Consider the following 22,863-nt stretch of genomic DNA (forward strand, 5'->3'; position numbering starts at 1 on the left):
CATTGTATCCATGTGCTTGAGAAAATTGATGAGGTAGACTCTCCTCTAGATTTGACATTTTGCGCGAATTGGCAAATGTTATCTTGCCACCAAACTATAAAATCAGGCCTTAAAGATTTTATGCTAGCATATTTGAAAAGTTGATCTTTAAAATGCAGTTTGTTGATATTGTAATCTATATTTGAGAGTATAACCCTATGCAACTGTCCTAGAACACACAGCGCTGCTTTCTAGATCCCCTCACTCAATGCTATGAAGGGCTTACATTAAGACATATTTCAAGGACGTTATAAGTCCTGGCCCTTGTCCTGTAACCCACTCTGGAGGCAGCACTTTTGTTGTTAATGGTGATAAGATCACTGCTTACTATTAATACAACACATAGCCATTTCAACACAGTGACTTTCCTCTCTTCGCAGTAGTTTGTGGTATTCAATTTCAGAGGTTTCTAAGGTACACATATTTTGATAACCAGTCATGTTAAAGTAGGTTGATTTTTTATTATTGGTCGTTCTATATAACAGGATTCATCAACTCAAAACGAAGGTATAATGTGCCAGAAAGCAAGAGGTTTGAACCCGAATGCGAGTTATTGAAGAAGCCAATAAATTGCATGAGATACATTTTGTATTGTATTATATCATTGTGGAAAAGCAGGAGGCAAACGAATCAAGGCACAAATAGCAGAGATCATTAATGTTTTTCAAACAGAAATGGAAGGCAATATTCTATCTATAAAGACAACAGAGAGAGAACACAGAGACAGGACGGGCAATCGACGAAGTCTTGTATGAACCATGGAGAGAATTCCCTGAAAGAAAAGAAGGCAAAAGATATTGAACAGCTTCTTTCAAGGATAATTACAAAATATGAACACAATCTCTAGAACGGCTCGCAGGACAACAGAGTTTAAACAAGCATTGGTAACGCATTGGATTTCCCTATGTGATTAATATTTATAATTTACAAACAGTGCCCTCAAGCACATTTAACTGCCATATGTTTTCACTACATGAAATAGATTAATAAACATATAATGGCAAGATGAGTTTGCAGATACCACAACCTGAAGGGAGCAAGAAATGTTGATGTGGCAGGAGCAGTGACCAGGTATGAACAGGAGCAGTGACGGGGCAGGGGCAGTGACAGGGCAGGAGCAGTGACCGGGCAGGAGCGGTGATGGGGCAGGACAATTTGTATGGCAGGAGCAGTGACCGGGCATGCACGTTGACCAGTGGGCAGGAGCAGTGGCCAGGCAGGAGATGTGACCGGGAAGGAGCAGTGACGGTCAGGAGTGGTGATGGAGCAGGAGAAATGTTGTGCCAGGAGCAGTGACCAGGCGTGAGCAAAAACCAGGCAGGAGCAGTGACCAGGCAGGAGCAATAGCCAGGCAGTAGCAGTGATGGCGCAGGAGAACTGATAGGGCAGGAGAAGGAACCGGGAAGGGGAAGTGATGTGGCAGGAGCGGTAACCAGGCATGAGCAAGAGCGGTGACCGGGCTTGAGCATTGACCAGGTACTATGGCACTGCTATCCTATCTCATAGCTCAAGGAGGAGAACAGCACCTCTTTTAAGCTAATTAAAGTCAGTCAAATCAATTAGATACCAGAGGCTGTTTTAGAACACCGTCATCAAAGCTGCTTTTGGTTTCCCCAGTCTACTCTGCAAACTACTCTTGTTAATTGTTTGAGTTCAGAGAGGCCCATGCATCTTTGAGCTGAAGCCCTGACACAAAGACAGCTCGCAGCTGTAGTTGCAGGAAAGCTTTTAACGCTTTTATTTTATTTTTTGCCCGTACGTGTTGGAAGATTGCTGGTGAACTTTAATCACGGACACTGAGGCAGAGTGACATTGGGTGAGCCTGCGGGACTGCGAGGACCAGAAGCCAGAGCGCTCCTTCATCGGACTCAGCTGGTTCTCTTCCCACCCCCCTGCCTGCCTCCACCCTTTTTCTGTCTATATAAGCCCCGCCCATACTGCGTATCGCGGGACCGGGCGCGGGCTAAGCCCAGGCAAAGGGCGGGCCATCTGAGGCAGTCCGAGAACGATAGAGGCCGGGCTGGGCCTACTCTCTTTCATCATCGGGTACGATCTGTGTTTTGTATATAGAGGTTTATTGTATTCTGTCCTTTCACAGCACCATGGTCCTTCGATCAGGAAAGGGGAGCAAGGTAACCCTCTCAACTGCGGGGGGTAGTTATTGGGACCATGGACCAATTTCTTAAGTGGGCTACAGTAATCTTTGAAAAGGAAATAGTCAAGACAGAAAAAAGACTCTCTTTAGACTTAGTGACAGGAAAGCGTTCATCCCTGGGCCCCAGTGGGGTGGTTGCTTCTCCTGATCCAGTTCTACTGGATTTAACAGCTGCCCAACGCTCTGCATCTAATTTGATGAGCTCTTGGGTAAAATGGAAATCCTAATGAAATTTTTAATGCTGCCCTTACTAGAGAGAACACATATGATTAATAGTAAATTGGACCAGTTAGAAAAGATGGTGTTAGCTAATACTGGTACATTGAATAAATTAGCCAATAGTAGGGAGACTACCAAGGAACCTGCGACTGCCAGTCTGCTTCAGGGTTCTGGCGGTACTGCGCGGGTAGCCTTACCTGCCATTTCCAATAAACCTATAAGTAAAGGCCCAGTTACCATTAAAACTGCCTCTGAACACTGTCAAGGTGTAACTACCGGTCCCCCAGTGGCAGCCCAGGTCATATCTAAGAAACCAGCTGACCCGCCTATTGAAAAGGAGCAAGCAGCTAATAGTTTGAAGGAGAGAACACTAATACCAGATCTCCCCTCAGAAGCTAACCCCCTAGTGGTGATTTTAGCTGGTGTTCCAGTTTTGAGAGAGCATGTGAAGGAACCCTTTGCCGCACTAAAAAATAAGGTAGTTAATTAGCTTAACCAAAACAGACCGTTACCCCCCCAAATCTCGAGTGAGATAGTAATGGTAAGGAGGATCCCATGGATAGGTTGGACGGTTAAAAGGATAAAAGGTGACTGTATAGTGGTCACCTTTAGAGATCCTAGGACTGTTTCTCATATATGTGCATGGCCTAATCATGTGATGTTTGGAACCATCCAGACACTACCATTAACCTTCTTCTATCCACCATATGCTGCAGGGGTGGGGAAGGGGACGATTAATGAGTGGACTAGAGTGGAAAGGAGGGGTGGGAATAGGGGGCCCTGGGGTAGACAGGAGCTTTTGTATACTCCGGACCTCATGTATACTCCGGATACTTTCCTTAGTTACAATCGTTTTAGCTGCTGAGAGGCAGTATATTGACTGTATTATTCATTCTACGAAACAAGAAACTACCTGGATCAGGTAGCGGTTGTAGGAGTGCACCTAGATCCCCAAGAGTTGGCAAACAAAGAACAAGTAAATTCTTTGGAGGATTGTAGTTCTGGAGGTAATAAAGTTATAAGGTTGCCAGAAAGGGCGGGCCAGGAAAAGACACATTGTCAGTGTAATTCTTTTAACCCAGGAAACAGTAGTTGGACTCATAAGCCATCATATATAGGGGCTATAGATGATGCACATAGGGATTTGGATGATATCCTTGAACCAGGGATAGAAATTGGTCGGAGGGGGTATAAATTAGTTAGCTGGAATATCGCTGGCTGGAATAGCACGGTGGGTTCGTTGGCATGGAGAGAGTTTGTGGACACATATGACATATTAAGCTTGCAAGAGACATGGAGTGTGGAAGACATCAGTTATGAGAGATTTGTTTCCTTCAATCTACCAGCACAAGGTTCGACTATGGGTAGAGCTAAAGGTGGTCTCCTCATTTTGCTCTCTGTTAATTTTCCTGTGCAAGTTATTTTATATGTAAAGGTTGGATGTCACTCCCAATTGTTATGGCTACGACATATGAACGGCCGTAACGTTTTGTTGATTAACCAGTACAATAACATGCCTTATTCCTTACATTGAAGTTAACGATCTAGAAAAGGCCCTTGATAAGATCTGTCGAGTTAATCGTGTATTTATCTGGGGGGGACTTTAACATCTCAATGTGTCCTTTATCACTAACTAAGGTATGTGGGTTAAATGGCTATAGAGGTGAGGGTTGCATCCACTTTATTCAAAGCACCTATGGGGAGTCATTGAACTCTGCTTTGGCAAAGTATGATCTAGTTGTATTACAGAATGCAAAAGACCGAGAGGGTAATCCTGTCCCCACTTTTACGGGGAGGAATGCCGCCACTGCTATTGATCATCTGTTGATCTCAGATGATATTAGCATGTACTTTGATACCCCGGTCGTACTGGATCTTGCGATCAGCGATCACAACTGCGTTACGTTAACTTTATTTATTTGGGGTAATAAAGCACTAGCAGCTAAAACGGTTGTTACCGACATTATCCCTTGTAGACCAAATGGTCATAGAATAAAGTGGAGGGGAGAGAATTCTGAAAAACTATTGGTTAAAATCGTGGCGGCTTGCCTGCCTGACCTGTATTACTGTTTGGGTGGAAATGTAGATTTCAGGGGGATTTTGACAAGCTTCAATAAGATCAACGCCTTAATTGGAAACATCATGACCTCCTCTAAACATAGCAATAAGAAGCCGAGGATAGGAAGGTTTGACTCCGCCTGTACGGAGTCACTACAGAAGTTAAAGAAGGCTTTGGCTGATAGGCGCAGGGATAGGACGATTATTATAAACCTTAGGACCGCTTATAAAGGGCAGTTAAAGCGTAGGAAAAAAAGAAGTACAGGAGGAAGCCTGGGATAACTTAACCAGGGCTGTCGACCTATCAGATGGTAAACTATTCTGGGATATGGTTAACGTTCCTTACCTTAAAAGTGATAACACCCCAGTCCTTACTGCCCAAGTAAGTGAGGAATGTTGGGTTTCACATTTTAAGAGTATTGTTGACCTGGAGGGGGTGGCTGATTTACCGACCATGGAGGCCGACCTATGGCCAGTCATCCCCTTAAGTATTACTGTATTGTAGGTAGAACATGCAAGTAGGTGTAGTAAGGGAGGGAAAGCTCTTGGCCCCGATGGGGTGCCTATTGACCTGTATAAGGCCGACACGAAATCGTGGGGTCCTGTCCTGAATAAAGTTTTTAATGCGGCAGTTATGGAAAGTTCCCCGCAAACGTGGGGCCAATCAGTGATTATCCCGATATACAAAAAGGGAGATAGGTCGGATGCTAAAAACTACCGACCTATCTCCCTTTTAGATTCTTCACTAAAGATAATGAGTCGGGTGCTGTTGGCCAGGTTAGAGGAATGGGTTGAGGACAGTGGCATCCTTGCGCGGTCCCAATTTGGGTTCCGAAAGGGTCTGGGAACCATTGAACAATTTATATACCTAGACCTAATAATAGGGAAGTACACACGCGCTAAGCAAGGTTCGCTCTTTCTCTGCTTTGCAGATCTAAGTAGCGCGTTTGATCTTGTCAATCATGCTTTGTTATGGTCAACCCTATTAGAACAGGGCGCCCCTCCAGGGATTGTCTATTTTCTGGCCAGACTATATTCCAAATTATCTGCTCGTATAAGATACGGCCAAGGGGGTTAATGTACCGATAGTATTAGAGTTAACTTAGGTATTAGACATGGCTGCGTCCTTGCGCCTTCATTAACGCAATCAATGTCGAGCTTAAACAGGTTAACTCTGATGCCCCACAAGTTGATGGCCAGGCTATTCCTGTTTTGCTTTACGCTGACGATTCTGTGCTCCTATCGACTACCCCCTGTGGTCTGCAGAGATTAATGGACAAGTTCGCTGGATTTATCAAGGGAAGGAAACTAAAAATTAATAATACCAAAACTTGTATTATGTTGTGCGGAAAGAAAATGCGGAAGTTGAAATCTTTTTATATATATAGAGGACCAAAAAATAGAAACTGTTAAAAAATTCTGCTATCTAGGCATAACATTTAGCAGTAATGGAATGTGGTCTCATGAGCTTATCAATGTAAAAGTCAAGATGATGAAAAGTGCATATGGAGTATTTAAATTTGCGACTAAGCTTGGTTATCGTCGTATATATGACATGCTGCACATATACCGTTGTAGATGTGTTTCAATTGCACTCTATGGATCTGGTGTCTTTGGGCATAGTCGTCATGTGGATTTGCAACTGGAAGAAAACTGTTTTATTAAAAAATTGCTATGTCTGCCTAAGTCGGCTTCCACCGAGATAACACACCAGGAATTAGGTCTGGAGTATTTGTCAGATCTAATCAGTTTAAGACCATTGATGGTGTGGAGAGCAATTTGGCTAAAGGAAGAAACCAGTTTTACTAGGAGTATCATTAGTGACTGCCTTCGCCTAGATAAAAGTGTATTGATCCCATGGATTAATTATGTTGTGACAACTGCCAGGGATCTGTTTAACCTAAATTTCCGGGCTGATCCTGACAGTCTATCTGATATTCCTAAGAAAGAGCTTAAGTGTCTCTACTTGAGTATGAAAGCCCAAGTACGTTGAAACGCTAACACGCTGTTAACTATTCCACAGTATTAATACTCCAATAAGGTCACTTCTAGCTTTCAAATCTATTTAAAGGTAGTCACCAGACCATCTCACCGGTTTGTCCTCACTACATTAAGACTCGGAATCGTTCATCATCTGCTGTCGTTTCCTTTTATGAAAAATTATCCATCAATACCTTGCCCTTGTGACGGGGTTACTAAACAGAGTACCATTCACTTCCTATCTATCTGCGATCTTTACTTGCATCTCCGTATTGCTTATCTGAAACCTTTACTTAAAAAAAAGGCAGTAACATTGGTAAAATCCGCAATGAGGCTATTGTTTTCCCTAGATGATCCAGATATTTGTTTTCTCACAGCCACGTATATTTTGAAATCAATGGCCGCTAGGAAAAGCATGATATTTTAATTAATGTTGTTGACCTTCTGTCATTATGAGTGGCACCATGTCAGTATTTTCATCAATGTTTTTAACTTGTTTTCCTTAGCGATATTTGCATTAGAGCTTATTACATTGGATGTATATTGTACATATTCAGTATGCTTTTATGATTGTTTTTAAGATAATCGAATAAACCTTTTCTGACTGACTGAACAAATGAACCAGGGGAGCCTATTGACCACAATACAGAAGCTACAAAACACAACCACAGGGCATTGCTTTTCTTTCCACAGCAGCCTGTAACACATTGGACTCGTTTAATTGAATGATTTCTGCCGTGTGTGCAATACGTCATAGCCTGATGGGATCCGCCCTAGCAATGACAGATCACTGGACCAAGATTTCGGAGCAGTTAAAAGCATACCATTGTGGCCAGAATTTTGGGGGTTTTGAGCTGCAGCCCCTCGGGCTGTAAAAAAGGTGAATGCAAGCAAACATCCAAAGCACCAGGAACCTTAGAAGGGTACCTGTGGCGCTATACAAATATTTTCATCTAGTCATTCATTACCCGTGCTGGCAACAAAAGAAAACAAAATAATGGAGATGGCAAAAGTACAAAAACTCATGAGAGAAGCACTCAAAAAGCAGCACCCGCTATAGTAGGACAGTGGAGTTTTGGAAGGGAATCCCTAATCAAGAGTAATCCACAGTGGCCCACATTCTGGGTCCAAAGGTGGTTCAGAGGCTGCCTCCCACCCCAGCCTCTCCCAAGCATACTACTCAATGCAGCCCAGGCATCTGCCCCTTCAACAAAGGCATGCTTGAAGTCAAACTCACACTTCTTCCCATTCCCATGCCATCAACGGCCTCTACCTATGCAGATACAGACACATAGAAATAGGGCTAACATGACCACTATTGGAATGCTGCCATCTTAACTTCGTGACCACCTCACAGTTGTAATACCAAATTAGAGCGCTTAAATACTCATCAAAAATCTATTTGAAAATACAAGACTAGCATTGAGATCTACTTTTCATTAATACTTACCAGCACCAAAGTAAACACCACACAAGCTATAAGAGTAACAACTTTAACTTCTGTGACTGGTGTAGTACCTTGCATTAAATTGACATGGAATTTCCGGGTTTTGCCTTCACCTGAGCTTGCAGGTTATGATTAGCCCATGTTTTCTAATGGCCTGAGAGAATGCCCATATTGAAGTCAGACTGTTTGTGTGAGCACAAAGATAATATTAATAATGTGCCAATAGACAGATACAGATAGAGGACTGCACATTAGCAGAGCCATGTACTTGGCTGAAAGTATGCAAGGTCTGTTCAAAGAAAACCTAAAAAAAATAGCTACACAACAGAGGATGGAAACAGTACATCTGACAAGGGAAACTGATAAGAGAAGCACAGGACGAACAACACAGGAACAAGCATTGGTAAATGCAGGAAACAGTATGCTGTAACCAAAAGAAATGGAGGATAAATATGTGGGAAGCACAGGAGCCAATGAAAAGCAAGGAAAGCATCAAGGCGGATTGTAAGCCCTTTTTAAGTTTTATATCAAATAAAATTAGATTTCACAAGCACCGCGCAAGTACTGTGCAGGTGACATCTAAAAGGGAGGTTAAGTGCATTGATAATAAGTGCTGCTATGATCAAGTGCTATTGCAAGTGCTCCAGAGGGCCCTTCAGAATTTATTAACTGCATCATATTATACTATGTCTGATTGTTTATGGAATAACATGCAGATTTGGTGCTCTCCACAAAAAAAATCTGCATGTTCAGGACAACATTGGGCATTATTCAGCTATTACATTTTGGCAGATTTGAACTGCCAAAACTTAACAGAGGGTGTGAAGTTTAGCATACATGCTAATTATCGTCTTGATCCCTGAGCAATCAGGTGTTTCTACCAAGATCATTTAAGAGGTCCTTTGTCATCAGGCTCTGAGTGTAAATTAATTTTCTGGGTAGGGTGTCATCTCTTGTTTTGCAGATTGGAAATCCCTTTCGAAATTGGCTGGGCACATGCTCCACCAAACTTCCAATTCCCCAGGTTTATTTGTAGGTGAGGGAACTGCTAGGTTTCTGACAGCATTCCAGCCTTTTTCACACAGCGTGACTTTGTGTTGCGCTGCGTGAAAAAAATGATAAATATCAGCCATATTTCTTTGACTCCTTGGCCCTTTGGTCAAATGCTATTAAGGTACCTGGAGCAAGCACCTTCGGTGGACTCATAGATTTTCATGTCAACACAGAAAAAAAAGGAAAGGCCGTAAAAGTAAACAACACACCCAAGTTGTGGGCTTCATTCACAAACAAGTGGGATGGTGTTGTCATCCCCAGAAGCAGGATTTGGGTGTTCTTAGCATTCAGGCATGGACAATTAATTTGCATCCTTTGATGAATTTAGAGACATTGTGAGATTTACAGATACATCACCAAATTTGCATTAGATGGTTACCCTATGTCAATGGAGTCTACATCCTGGTGGCAGTGCTAAAACTTGAATAATGCCACAGGAGATGTCAGTGGAGCATGAAAGAAGTGGGAACAACCTAAGCGGTTGATTACAATGTAATTAGGGGACACACAAAGTGAACACTATTTGCCCACAATTTCAATCCAATGAGGAGTATTCGGTGATCAGTAGCATCAATGCTGCATAGAGGTCATTAGGAAAGTGAGTTGTCAGGAGGTGGAGTGTAAGTAAGTAAGTAAGTATTTTTTTTATTGTTTTTAGGTTAATTAAAACCATTACAAAAGTACATTGATAGTTCATGCATTCAGATAAAAGATTGTAAAGAAAGATATATTATTTTTTAAAACAAGAGAACTTAATAAAAACGTTTTGGTACGGCTATGTGGTCATGATGTAAAGTCTTGGCCATTTTTCAACTAGTCCAGTCTTGTGCTCTCTGCCAGATTTTTTAGTTTCAGTTCCAGACATTTCAAGAATTTTACCAACTTCCCGTTTAGTGGGGGAAGGCCTGGGTCAAAACAAGCAAGAACCACTTGTCTACGTGTGCGGATTTTTTGTTCGTTGAAGGCAGTTTTTAACAGGGCTACTCTTTCCACTTTCAGCCTTGGGCAGATACATAATAGGTGTTCGAGATCTTCATTTTCTGCCCCGCACAGCCTGCATTTTGTCCCACAGTCCCTTCTCAACCATGGTTGCAAATGTGGAATAGAGGGTAAAATTCCTAGCCTGTATTTTAAAAAGGCTTCTTTTGATTTCCTGCCGTACCCCAGACTAAAGTATGCCTGTCGCCCAGGCGATTTATATGTGGCCAGAGTCATCCAAGCGTGTCGCCTTTGTGAAAAAGTCGCTTTATCTTCCAAGTGCGATTGACTTTTTATGCTCTTGGTTACAACACGCTTGAACTGCGCATGCGGTAAAGGAGTTTCCCATAGTTCTTTGAGACCTGTGACAGTCAGGGATTCCTCTAAGAAGGTTTTTGCCGGCAATTGAAGAGAGCTGCTTAAGTCTAGCCATAGCAGATGGTTAAGTGAATTTTCTGGCGAGTTCTTGATTTTCTGCCAGCACTTTATGTACGCGCCTCTCCTCGCAAGGTTTTGGGAGGTCAGTCCAAACTCTAGCCGGATCTGGGCCTGTGAGGTATAGGTTGGCAGGTTAAAGAGAAGTCGATAAGCCTTTGCAATTGTTGTGTCCAGCAGTTTCGCGTCTTTGCCTTTTAGAGCCTCACTGCCGTATGTAATAGAGGACTCTAGCTTAACTTGTGCCACACGGAGCAGTGGGAGTAGAGTAGGACCATTTAGATTAGACTTTAGCTGTTTGAGCGTGGTCGCTATCAGCATCCCTTTCCTCCTGATTCCCTCTAATTGGTTCGAGAAGCGACCTCCTTTGTCAAACAATATTCCCAGGTATTTATATTCTAAACAGTTTGCGACAACCTTTGTTCCAAGGAACCAAGTATGCAGCTTTTTGTTCCCATTTATAGACAGAACTTTGGTCTTGTCAAGATTTATTTCCAACAGGTTCGCTTCGGCATATCCTTGCAGTGCGTTGATGAGGTTTTGGAGACCTATTTTGGTGTGGCTGACCAGGACCACGTTGTCTGCGTAAGATATACTGGGCAACGCTTTACCTCCCAATCGTGGGGCGTGCCCATTGCAGATTTCTAGGGTGGGTGGTAAGTCGGCTGTAAATAAGTTGAAGAGGGTCGGTGCTAAAACGCACCCTTGCTTTAGGCCGTTAGTGGTCGGGATGCGCCTGGAGAGGTGTGTGCTGTTGCCGAGTTTTACCTGGACCCACGTATTGGTATGCAGTTCGATCAAAGAGTGCAGAAGGGGGTCGGGGATCCCCCAGGAGGCCAATTTTCTCCAGAGGAGACCCCGGTTAACGTTATCAAACGCCGCCTTAAAGTCGACAAAGCAAAGGTGAAGAGCCTGTTTATTCACCCTCGCTTTGTCGATAAGTTGCGAAATTGCCAGCAAGTTTGTCGTAGTTCCCGTTTCTCTGCTGAACCCAGTTTGACTCGAAGGAATTATGTTGTGGTGTGTTGCCCATTCACACAGGTGGGTCAGCAGGAGCCCCGCAAAATATTTGGCCTCGATATCCAGGAGTGCTATCAGCCGATAATTTTTTGGCAGCGTTCTATCTAACCAAGTTTTTATTGTTTGTGACGGTTGGCCCTCTAGGACTCCCTGGGGCTTACTTGTGGTGGCGACCTGCTGGTTAAAATGCGAGTCTAAGAAGGATTCCCATGAAGATTTAGTGATGTGGGACGTTATTCCGCTGTTTTTTGGATTTATAATTTTGTTTATTGTTGACCAAAACTGGGAGCTGTTGTTGCCCTTTGAGTCATGATGAAGTTTTGCCCAGAGGTCCTCTTCGTTGGATCTTTTGACTCTCCATTTCAGTTTTTTAAGGTCCGTCCGAACCTTCTGAAGTTTTGCAAGAAGGACCTTATCCCCCGGGTTTTTTCTTAGCGTTCTTAGCTGGAGGTGGAGTGGTCATCCTCAGCCAGTAATAATAACACAATGACTAATAATCTCAGTCAAGTCTTAGAAAATAATCCTTGCTCAACCCTTGGTAGCTTAGCAAACGAGACTTCAAGCTTGACTTAGGAAACAGGTATTGGAAATCATGTAATATAACCAAAACAGTATATAAGTTAAAGACACAAAACAATATTATAATAAATTATATTAATATTACAAAAATCCATTGTAGGTAATCAGAGATATACATTTTTAAAGAATAAATCAAAACATGTGTATTCCAGCAACAAAAAGCATAAAGTGCCACTTGCTGCTATCTGGTTGCACTGGAAGGGAACAAGGTCAAAGTTTGGGGCAGACCTCGATGAAGAGCGGGTCAGATAGGTTGAAGACTAGGTTGCAGTCAAAAGTTTACCTTTGGACTTAGTGCCAGATGTATGACCCTTACAATTTGCGAGTTGCAAATTGCGTTGTTTTGCGATTCGCAATTTGGGACTAGTAAAATGTAATTTACGACAGTGTCTCAGACACTGTTTACAATTCCTAATGAGGTTGCAAAATGCATGACTCAATAATATTCATGAGGCTGGTGTATTTTGTGACCCCATTGGGAATGGCTAGGACTCCCAGGGATGTTGGCCCGTTGGGATCCGCAGACCACCATGTCTGTGACTGCTTTTTGTATAGAGCAGTTTTTTTAAATGCATCCAATTTTCCTTAAACGAATACGGGATGCATTTAAAAAAAGAAAACGTTTCTGGGGACACCTTCCGGTTTGCGCTTGGCTTACTACTTACTTGAACTAGGTGGTAAACTGCTAGTGTTTTTACAAAACAATTGTACATTGAAGTGCAAGTCACTATGAGGAAGGGATCCCCTTGGCACGTACCTTCCTAATAGCGAGTCGCAAACCCTATTTTGTGAGTTGGTATTAGGTATAAAACTCGCAAAATAGGCTTTGTACATGGGGCAGACCAATTTTGCGTTCGCAAACGGGCCAATTTCCCATTTACGGCTGCAAAAACCAGTCGTACATCTGGCCCTTAGTCTTTGTCTTGGAGCTTTTCTCTTGATAACGGGCTCATCAGTGGGTCCTCTGGCTTCTTAAATCAGAAGTTTAAGACTATGACAGCTGCCTGCTGCACTTCAGCAGCTCGGTGAAAAGACAGGCATTGAATCCTCACCATTGATGGCTTCCTTCTTGATGTTGACTTTTCAGCGTGATGAACAAGCAAGGGCAATCTGCTCAACGATTCGACAATGGCAACTTGACTCTTGATGTTGAGCCAGCATCTCACTTAAGATTTTCTGACACACTTTGCAGAAAGTTTCTATACTTTTAGTTCCTGCAGTTTCTGGTAGCACAATCCACGGGTTCAGAGTCTCTGAATTGCTTCTTGTGGGATAGGACTCAACTTTCCTCAGTGCTCTTGCACAGTTCAGGAAAAATCTAGTTGCAACTGGTCAGATGGGGTGATCCTCTCTTTCGGCTTGGAAGGTGACTTCCTACAGCTCTATTGTACCTATTGCTGATCAGGGAATTCACTCCATTTCCGTTCAGTCAGGCACAGTCCTTTCTTTGTAGAGCCTTGTGAGTGCAGAAGGTGCAGTATTTTTGCAATCCTTTTGACTGCAAGCCTTCTTTGGTGCAGTCCAAGGGACCATCTGGGCAGTCCTTCATTCTCTGATTTTTCAGGGAGTGATCTGAGGAGCTCCTGCAACTCTTGTATCTCTATCCTTCATTCCGGGCTGGCAGGAGTGGGGTGGACCCCAACCAGTAGGGGTAAATCTACCTCCCTCTGCTAAGACAAATTCCATGGACACAGAATACACCAAATATCAAAATAGAAAAGAGAACATTTCTTTCCTTGGTGTGTGTAACCCAACCCAGAGGTGTTGCTAACATCTGACTACACTCCCCTTCCAGACCTTCTAGTAATCTAAACAGGGAGCTCTTATTTGTCTGGGGATTACAGAAGTGGGAGCTGGCCTGGGTCCTTTGACATGGATCACTGACATAATATCGAGGGACATAATATCGAGTACCAAAAATATCGGCGCCAAAATATCGACAGACAGAATATCGACTTTGTATCTACAAACAGGTAAGTACAAAAATATTGAGTAAAAAAATATTGTTACAAAAATATAGTTAGTAAAAATATCGACTTTATTAAAAACAATGTTAAAATAAATTAAAATTAAAAATTATTTACTAAAATATACTTTAAAATACTTAAATTACCTTATAATAATTAAATAATTAATTAAAGTTATAAAAAAAAATTTTACAATCATATTTGTTAAAACATACATATATAGTAACATAATATAATTAAAATATATCCAATATTATTACCCTAGGATAGCAGAAGTATAAAATTACTATTCCCACTCCAGAGAGTGCAACAGTAGATAAGGCGTTGGATAACGTAGAGGTACAAATTACTATTCCCACTCCAGAGAGTTCAACAGTAGGGAAAGCGTTGGATAGCGTTGGGGTAAAAATTACTATTCCCACTCTAGAGAGTGCAACAGTAGGGGAAAACGTTGGATAGCATAGGGGTAAAAATGACTATTCCCACTCCAAAGAGTGCAACAGTAGGGAAAGCGTTGGATAGCGTAGGGGTAAAAATTACTATTCCCACTCCAGAGAGTGCAACAGTAGGGAAAGAGTTGGACAGCGTAGGGGTAAAACTTACTATTCCCACTCCAGAGAGTGCAACAGTAGGGAAAGCGTTGGATAGCGTAGGGGTAAAAATTACTGTTCCCACTCCAGAGAGTGTAACAGTAGGGAAAGCGTTGGATAGCGTAGGGGTAAAAATTACTATTCCCACTCCAGAGATTTAATTAATGATAATTAGATTACACTACATAAATTACCATATTTAATTAATTATAATTAAATTACTTCCCACCCTACTCCCCTATAAACCCACAACCCGCTACAGAATTAAATTACGCAAAATTTAAATAACATTAAATTCATTAATTAAATTACATTATAACATAAATAAACACTTTTAACACATAAAATACACTATAAAAAAATCGATATTATTAAAATTTCAATATTTTTCTTAACCTATATTATGTACTTCGATATTTTGACTATCTATATTTAAAAAAACGATATTACATTACTTACCTTCAAAACGATATTTTTGATGTCTATATTCTGTCCATTCAATATTCTGTCCAGCCTATATTTCGTACTCGATATTATGTCCATTCGATATTTTGTAGTCAATATTTTGTCTGTTTACCCTTTGACATCTATTATTCTGCTGTTCAAGTAAATCCTATCTCACCAGCCCCCTTGCTCTCCCTGTTTCCTCAAGGAAGCAATTCACCCCATCTAATAACTACATTCTTTCAACAGCAAGCCTTTTCACACCTACTCAGGGAGAAGCATGGCTCAGCTTGTAAAATCAGGAAAGACTGCTACAGGGCTGCTTTAGGTAACTTCAGGATAGTAAGTTCTAAAACTACACTCCTGTATACTCATAATAAATCTGACATTTTCACCATTATTTTGATACTTTGAAAGATATATCTAGCTAGCTCCAATCAAAAGGTAGACTTTATTAAAATTATTAAAGCCTTCCCATGTCAGCCTAAGGGCTAGCAGCACTAAAATAGGGAAGATGACTTTGGCTGGTTTTCATTACCAGGGCACGCAAAATATATGTTAGAATGTCCCTGCTTTTCATAACAATGTACCTTGCCCTTGGGGCACCTAGGTTACTTCACAGGGGTAACTTAAAAGTAATCAAAAGATAGTTTCGGACTTTGGAAATACTATTAATTCCAAAGATGTATTTGGACATAGTTTTATTTTAAAATCAGCCTGCAAGGCAGAACTGACATTAAAAGGACACCTTTAAGTGCATAAAGTCCTCTTGGGTCTCTAAACCTACATGCTCTACCATATACTAGGTACCTGTAGGTTGGTTGTCTTGGCCAGTTCGAATCATACCAATTTCCATATTCCTGTAGAAGACTGAGCGCTGGCCCTGGGCCTGGTTAGCAGAGCACAAGGCACTTTCGGAGTCAGTAACCACCAAAATCAGTCAAAAATGGGGGTGATCAGGGCAAAAACTATGAATTTCTTACACAGTCAAGTGGATGTTCTCCTCTGTTTACTAGCAATTTAGCTCATCCCCCTTCAATGTTAAATCTGATTGAAAGTCAAGGAAGGGGCCATATGCTTCCAGGTTACAGGAGAGTTAGCTTTAAAAGACCTCTAGTTGAGGAGATTGTCAGGGTGTTTTAGGAGAGATATGATAATGGTATACTTGAAAGGTTGAAGATGACACCACTTCTAATTAATGTAATGGCTAGCCTCTCAGAGAGAGAGAGGACATGTTGTTAACTTTGGCAATGCAAATGTCCTTTGCAAGGAGAAATTTCTTGACAAACTACAAGATATTGCTTACGTAATGAGTGATAGATGTGAACTCGGAAAAAAAGGAAATTGGATAGGGAGGTGCCGGCGATGGGGGCATCAATGAATTGCATTGTGGAATTGTCTTATGAATAGCATTGATGGCGTTAATTAAGAAGTACAGGATATTAACAAAGGGATATGGGAAATGTGTTTGACAGGTGACTAAGAAACGTCATTTTGCTGTAGACATGGAATAGTTCTTTCATGGAGATGTTGGCTCCATGTAGTAGACTTGGAAGTATATTTTTTTGCTCAAATGAACGCTTAAATGCCTTTAGAATGTAATTTCCATGAGCTCCATTCAGAAGTTAATTTGGTTTTGTGCTACCATCTTTATATCACCCTTAGTCAACATGTCAGTAGGTGCTTATTGTCTGTGAACCATTTAATGGTCTTATGTGCTTTCATCTTTCAAGTAGAAGGAGGAGTAACTGTATCCACAGCTGTTGTCATTTTCTTCACAATGTGGGCTACCATGGCAATAATTGATTCTGAATAAGTGTCAAAAACATCAATAAGCAAAAGATCGAAGTTGCAAATTAGTCAGTATCCTACTGGAGATTTTGATATCTGAGGAAGTAGAGCAATTTGGGATGTTGCAGCATTTGTCTTCTGAGATAAACTTACCTAAGATTAACCAAGCTGTGATTAGACGAAAATGACTATTGGAAGGCACCACAAATATGAAGATTAGGTATTGCGGAAAGAAGACAGAGTCAATGGCCTCTTGAATGTGTATTGATATTAACTAATTTGGAGTACTTGAACATGTACATTTTCCCACTGTTGTCTGTAAGGAACAAAGGTATCATTGGCCAAGGTTTGAAGGACTCTTATTATACCAGCATCTTCATAAAATTGAAAAATAAAATGATAATAAACTAAGTGTATTATCATTTTATTTTTCTCTACCGGGCGAGTCTTAGGGGCTGGGCTATTAGGGTGGGGGCTAGGGGGAAGTCACAGAGGGAAAGTGTTGAGCACTGTGATTCAGTGCGCATGGCAGTTTGGTCAGCTGTCTCAGGCCAGCCAAAGTGTCATGCGCACTGAAGCTGTCTCCAACCCCACCTGGTTGGAAACAACAGTCACAGGCTCTATGCTTCCCTGAAAGTGCACATCATTGGTGCTCAGCCCAATCATGATGCTGCTCTCATTAGTGAGAGCAGAACCAGGATTGGCTGCAGGGGATTCTGGGAGTCTGTGCTGGCGAGAAGGAGAAGAATAGCCGCTGTGTGCAGGACGGGCAGGTAAGCTATTTTTTTGTCTCCCCTCGTCCCCACCCCGCCTGCACACCATCTACTGAAATTAATAGCATATAATGAGCAAGGTCAGTGGATCACCAGTGAAGCTAGTGATTTCTTGGAGGTCGATAGACGCACAGCACAAGAGAAGAAAGAAGTATGGTTGGATAGATACTACTCCAGAAAGGATAGGCCTTTATTCACTTTGCTGAAATCAACCACTATACTTGCTTTTGCACAAGATCTCATGCTCAGGAGGGAGGGTTGGTAATATCATACACAGAGGACTCATTGAACCAGATCTCCATGAACAAATGTTAGGGGCTCTGTTGTAGTTTTCATTGGTTCTCCTTAGAGAAATATATTATTATTGGCATTGTCCTGCTGAACTCCTTCCATGCATTCTAGAAACTCTTTAAATAGCAGGAGTTAAACTTGCTAATACAAATCATCACTGTAAATAGTATTGTAGTATCAAAAACATTTTCATTGAAATAGCAAGACAATTGTGCAGTTGCAAATTAGAGAATACTTTTGACTAGTACACACCTCTTTGTTTTCAATCAGGAATGTCTCCCTTAAATTCAGATGTCTCCAATAAGGCCTCCAAACATATCAGTTACTCCTCCAAGATTTCCGTTCTTAACATTTCCTGCAAATCTTCCAAAGACTCTCACACTTTTGTCCCCAAGCTCTCCCCCTGTTTCTCCATTAAACCCACTTGTAAGCCCTCCAAAGGTTCCTGTAACCTTTTCTTCACTAACATTATCTTTGAGTTCTCCAAAAATTCCACTGATTTCAACATTTGTGTTTCTAAATCCTCCAACAGTTTCACTTCTTATACCACTGGTACCACTAAATTCTGCATTAAACCCACCACCTCTATTAAACTTGTTGTCAGGTTGGCCAACATTTCTTTCTTCTCCATTGTCCTCGCTATTAAGCACATCAACAACTGATTCTCCACTCGTAATAGTGTTCATGAATGAACTATCATCTCCACTTTTACTTCCACTACCACTTCTACCATCAATTTCTCCCATTAGTCCTCTTTCCATAAAAAGATTGTCAATAATCCCAAAATCACCTCCTTCTTTACTAGCACTACCATTAGATTCTCCAACAACTCCTCTCCTTTCACTACCGCTTCTAATAATTTCTCGCACAACTCCATCTAGCTTACTCACATTATCATTATGTTTTCCTGCAAGTCCACCTTTCCCATTAGTATTATCATCAAGCTCTTCATCAGCATTAACTTCCTGGATAAATCCTTCTAAACCTCTTCCACCATACCTGCTATTTTTTTTACGTCCTTCAGCAACGTGTTCTCCATTAACGTTTTCAATAAAATCTCCAACAAACCTACCTCTTTCATTTCCACTGCCATTAGGTTCTTCAACAGCTGTGGTTTGTCCACTCCTACCATCAGTACTTCCTTCCACAACTTCTACACCACCACTAACTATTTCAATAAATCCACCAATTAGCCCATCTTCTTCATTAATGTTGTCATTAAGTCTCCCCAAATCCTCACTATTTCCATTTGTACTTCCATTATACTCATCAACCTCTTCTTTTCTAAGTGTTTCATGAGATCTAATTTCATCAGCAACATTTTCATTTATAATTCCGGCTCTATCTCCTTCAGAAAAATCTCCATCATTTTCTCCAAGAGAATCCCAAAGAGTTCCATCTCTCTGACTAACATTTCCAACTATAAGCACTCCATAGCTGGTAGCAACATTACTGCTAATAATTGCTTCAGCACTTTTACTGCCATCAGTAACACTTTTGAGATGTTCGTCCTCTTCTAGAATTTTGTGTGTAGGCTCACTTCTCATTTTCCCAATAGCACTTTTGTCTTGAACCCCAGGGACTTGCTCCACTTCATCAAGATTGTCTCCTATTTCTGACCCTTTAAGTATTCCATCTTTATCCCCTGCAACTTCACCACCTACTTCCACTGTAGCTCCATTGGTGTTGACTACTTCTTTCCCTTCGATATCATTTTCAATCTCATTTTCAATTTCAAATACTTCAAAAACTTCATCACCACCAGTAATACCCCTAGTTTCTGTATATTGTTTCACATTTTCCCCACCCATTATCCTACCATCAAGCTCTTTCAATAAGTCAACATTTTTACCCCCGATATCATCTCCATCAATACCTTCAAGAGTCCCTCCTGTCATGCCACCAAGATTGTCATCAATTTCATTGCTATCTCCAGCAATGATTTCAAGAACTACGTCCTCTATACTAAAACGTCCAAGCTTGTCTTCAGGATTATTAATATTGTCACTAAGTACACCTCCAAGGGGTATAGTGTTAATACCATTTCTTTCTCCAAATTCATTAGTAACACTCTCAACAACTCCTCCAATAAGGTTTCTATGAATATCATCCTCGCCAATATGATCATGTTCCCCTATTTTTCTAGTTTGCCCCTCAAGAACATCATCTTCTTTTTCTATAATTCTGCCTAGGGGTTCCATAGAAGGCACATCATCTGTTGGTTCAATAACTATGTCGATGGGTCCTCTGAAAACTTCCTCTCTTTCAAAGGCATCTCCAGAAACTACATTGTCTCCTTCATTCATTTGCTCTGTCAGCCCGCCAATAATTTCTCCAGGAAAGTCTCCTTTATTATCCCATGGAACACTGACCTTCTTGCCTCCAACTGAACCTCCATCTACTTTACCAGTAAGTGATTCATCAACTTGAATATTTTCAGATTCTTCAACCAATATTTCCTTTGAATTTCTATATGCATGTCCATTTGCATGGCCTCTATCTTTTTCTTTTTCAACCCCCCCTGATTTACTAGCTTTCCCTGGAAATCCACTAGTATTCCCTTCATCTTCACTACTGCCATTTAGTCCTTCATTTTCTCTAAGAAATCCACTCAGTACTTCCTTTCCTTTACTTAGCAGTTCTCCAAGGAGACCACCATTCTCTCCTCTGGTTAGTCTTGCAAGAAGAGCACCACTGTCCCCTGTCATAAGCCCTTCCAAAAGGTCTCCATTTTCTCCACTCAGAAGTGCTCCAAGAAGACCTCCATTTTGTTGTCCAGGGAGACCATTTTCTCCCCCAAGGAGAGATCCCGTAAGAGCCCCAAGAGGTCCATCGGGTCCACTAAATGTATCCTGTGTTAGAGCAAAAAGATCTTGGTTATAAAGCTGATCAATCAATGACAAAACCAAAGATTAAAAATAAACTAGCAAAAAATAGGATTTTCACACTTTGAATGTTTATCACTGCTAAATCATTGAATATTAAAATGATTGATGGTATTTTCCTAATATTCTGATTTTCTTAAAACAATGAATATCAAAATTGTGGGTAGTATTTCCTAAATATCATGAAGGAAAATATGTAAGAAGATTTTAAATAAAATAGATTTTAAAATAGTTAATCGAATGATTAGGTTATACATATGTACACCCACCATCATAAAGCCTACCCTGCACTGATCAAAATACTTCAAATTAAATACTTCAGCTAAATTCCTATTGTGCATAGTTGTCTTCTTGCTAAAATGTATCTTTCTTTCTACATATGTTAGATCCTGAGCACATTGCTCAGATTATAATGTTTGACTTTTAATGTTTTGTTATCTTCGTTAACTCGACCTTTTTTGCTGGTTGACAGTAGGCAGCATTAGTTTCTCATATGATTACGGACTACAAAGATAATGTTATTTCACAATTAAGAAGAATAAAAAAAAGTTACCATTATCCCTGACAATGGACCAAGAAGTTGTTCTAAGAGGCCCAGCTAGAAAGAAAGAAAAAAATCATGTTTATTAGAATTTCTTCACTGGCTCCTTGTCACCAGAAACAGGGCCTTCACTTCTCACTTGCACATCTGGCAATTAATAATGTGGCATGACTTTCCTGCAGCTCAAGCTTCAAACCTGCCACCCAAGAGTGAGCCTCACATCCAAGACAGCACCTCTACCGCTTATTCAATTATCTGTTATGGGTGTTGAAACCTTCGCCATACACTCAAACTCTGAAGAGGAAAGTAAACATGGCTATTATTGCCTCCCATATGAGCCACTTACTCATGAACCTAGCACATATGCATAAAGCATATAGGAAAGGATCTAAGAAGAACGACCAAAACCCGGTAAACAACTACAGAAGAGGGTTTGTAACAAGAAACTCCTACCCCTGTGGTCATTCTGATGGAGCTAATATCGAAAAAACATAATACTATAGCATAATATGTTCAATTACACATGTATGGGCATAACTGTTTTGCCTCTGCACACTGAATGGTTCATAGCGATCGAGGTACATGGTGAATCAATAAAACTATTTTAAATGTTGATAACACGCTAATCCACATCATATATAAGCATTGCTCAATTATATCCAACTGTCATTTCATATTTAGATTGACAATAAGTAGTATTTTGCACATTAATAAATAGTCATAGAAGGTGTTCACGTAATGTTACCCATAGTCACTGTAGGACTTGAATCTCAAGGGCTATATTAAAATAAATGTTGTGTTTCTGCTTGCTGTGCTGCTTTTTTTTTATAATTTCAGAAGCCCAGGTTCAACAGAATGCACATTACAACAGTGCTGTTATCGTTATACCTACTCATTTTACTTACTCTCTCACTTATGCCGTTTTATACTTCATAATATGTTATTTAATGCCTTTTAGATCATATATTTATCGTTATTTATAGTCATTGGTGCCTTTACTGTACTTTCTTATGCTTGTTGTTCATAATTACTGCAATTTTCCGTTTATGACTTATTGCTAGGTTTTTTCTCACTCCCCCTCCCTTTTTTCCCTCCCTCCTTTCCCCCCCCTCTTAAAAACGCTTAAAATGCTTTGTTCCTCATTTGTACCATCAGCTTTATTTTTATCCTTTTATCATACTCCCTCTTCCTCATTTATATATGCTGGTGTTACCTTGTTGGATTGATTATTTACTTCAATAAAGCTTTCAAACATAAAAAATTCTGTGTAAAGATCCCCGTATGTAACTTTTAACAAACTGATCAGTAAATCTGAACATCTCTATATGATTCAGACCAACTGACATGCGTTCTCCCTTTCAAGAGATCTTTTAAGGTAACAAACCTGAAATCTACCTTTGCATGAGTCATGGGAAGAGGGCCAACACCAGAGGTCTATGAATATTTCCTTTTGATTTGTACCTTCTCAGCGTGAACAGAAAGGAGTGTCTGTATTGCCGAATCGTATGTTTTAATTGTGAACCGAGTAGCTATTTTAGCGAAATAGTTATATTTGTTACTGTCCACCTTTGAAGGCGGATGCCCCTGTGCCTCTTGAGTACCTATGCTTCTTTTAATT

General features: G+C 40.8%; 1 protein-coding gene across 2 annotated transcripts in view; it reads right to left on the reverse strand.

Annotated features, from left to right (window-relative positions):
* Nucleotides 1-483: 483 nt before the first annotated feature.
* The window catches only part of LOC147703263 (uncharacterized), a 54,129-nt gene continuing 31,749 nt past the window's right edge, over nt 484-22,863 (reverse strand). The window contains exons 8-10 of one of the 2 annotated variants that reach the window (XM_086928899.1): nt 21,258-21,302; nt 18,072-20,671; nt 484-811 (exon numbers count right to left, since the gene is read on the reverse strand). In XM_086928899.1, the coding sequence (XP_086785025.1) occupies nt 18,107-20,671; nt 21,258-21,302 (2,610 nt within the window). In that variant the 3' untranslated portion in view covers nt 484-811; nt 18,072-18,106. Of the gene's footprint in view, nt 812-17,697; nt 20,672-21,257; nt 21,303-22,863 lie in introns of those variants that run through there. The other variant, XM_086928898.1, reaches the window with a different exon arrangement.

This window comes from Lissotriton vulgaris, chromosome 7 (assembly GCF_964263255.1).
Source record: "Lissotriton vulgaris chromosome 7, aLisVul1.2, whole genome shotgun sequence".
In the NCBI taxonomy this organism is placed as follows: Eukaryota; Metazoa; Chordata; class Amphibia; order Caudata; family Salamandridae; genus Lissotriton; species Lissotriton vulgaris.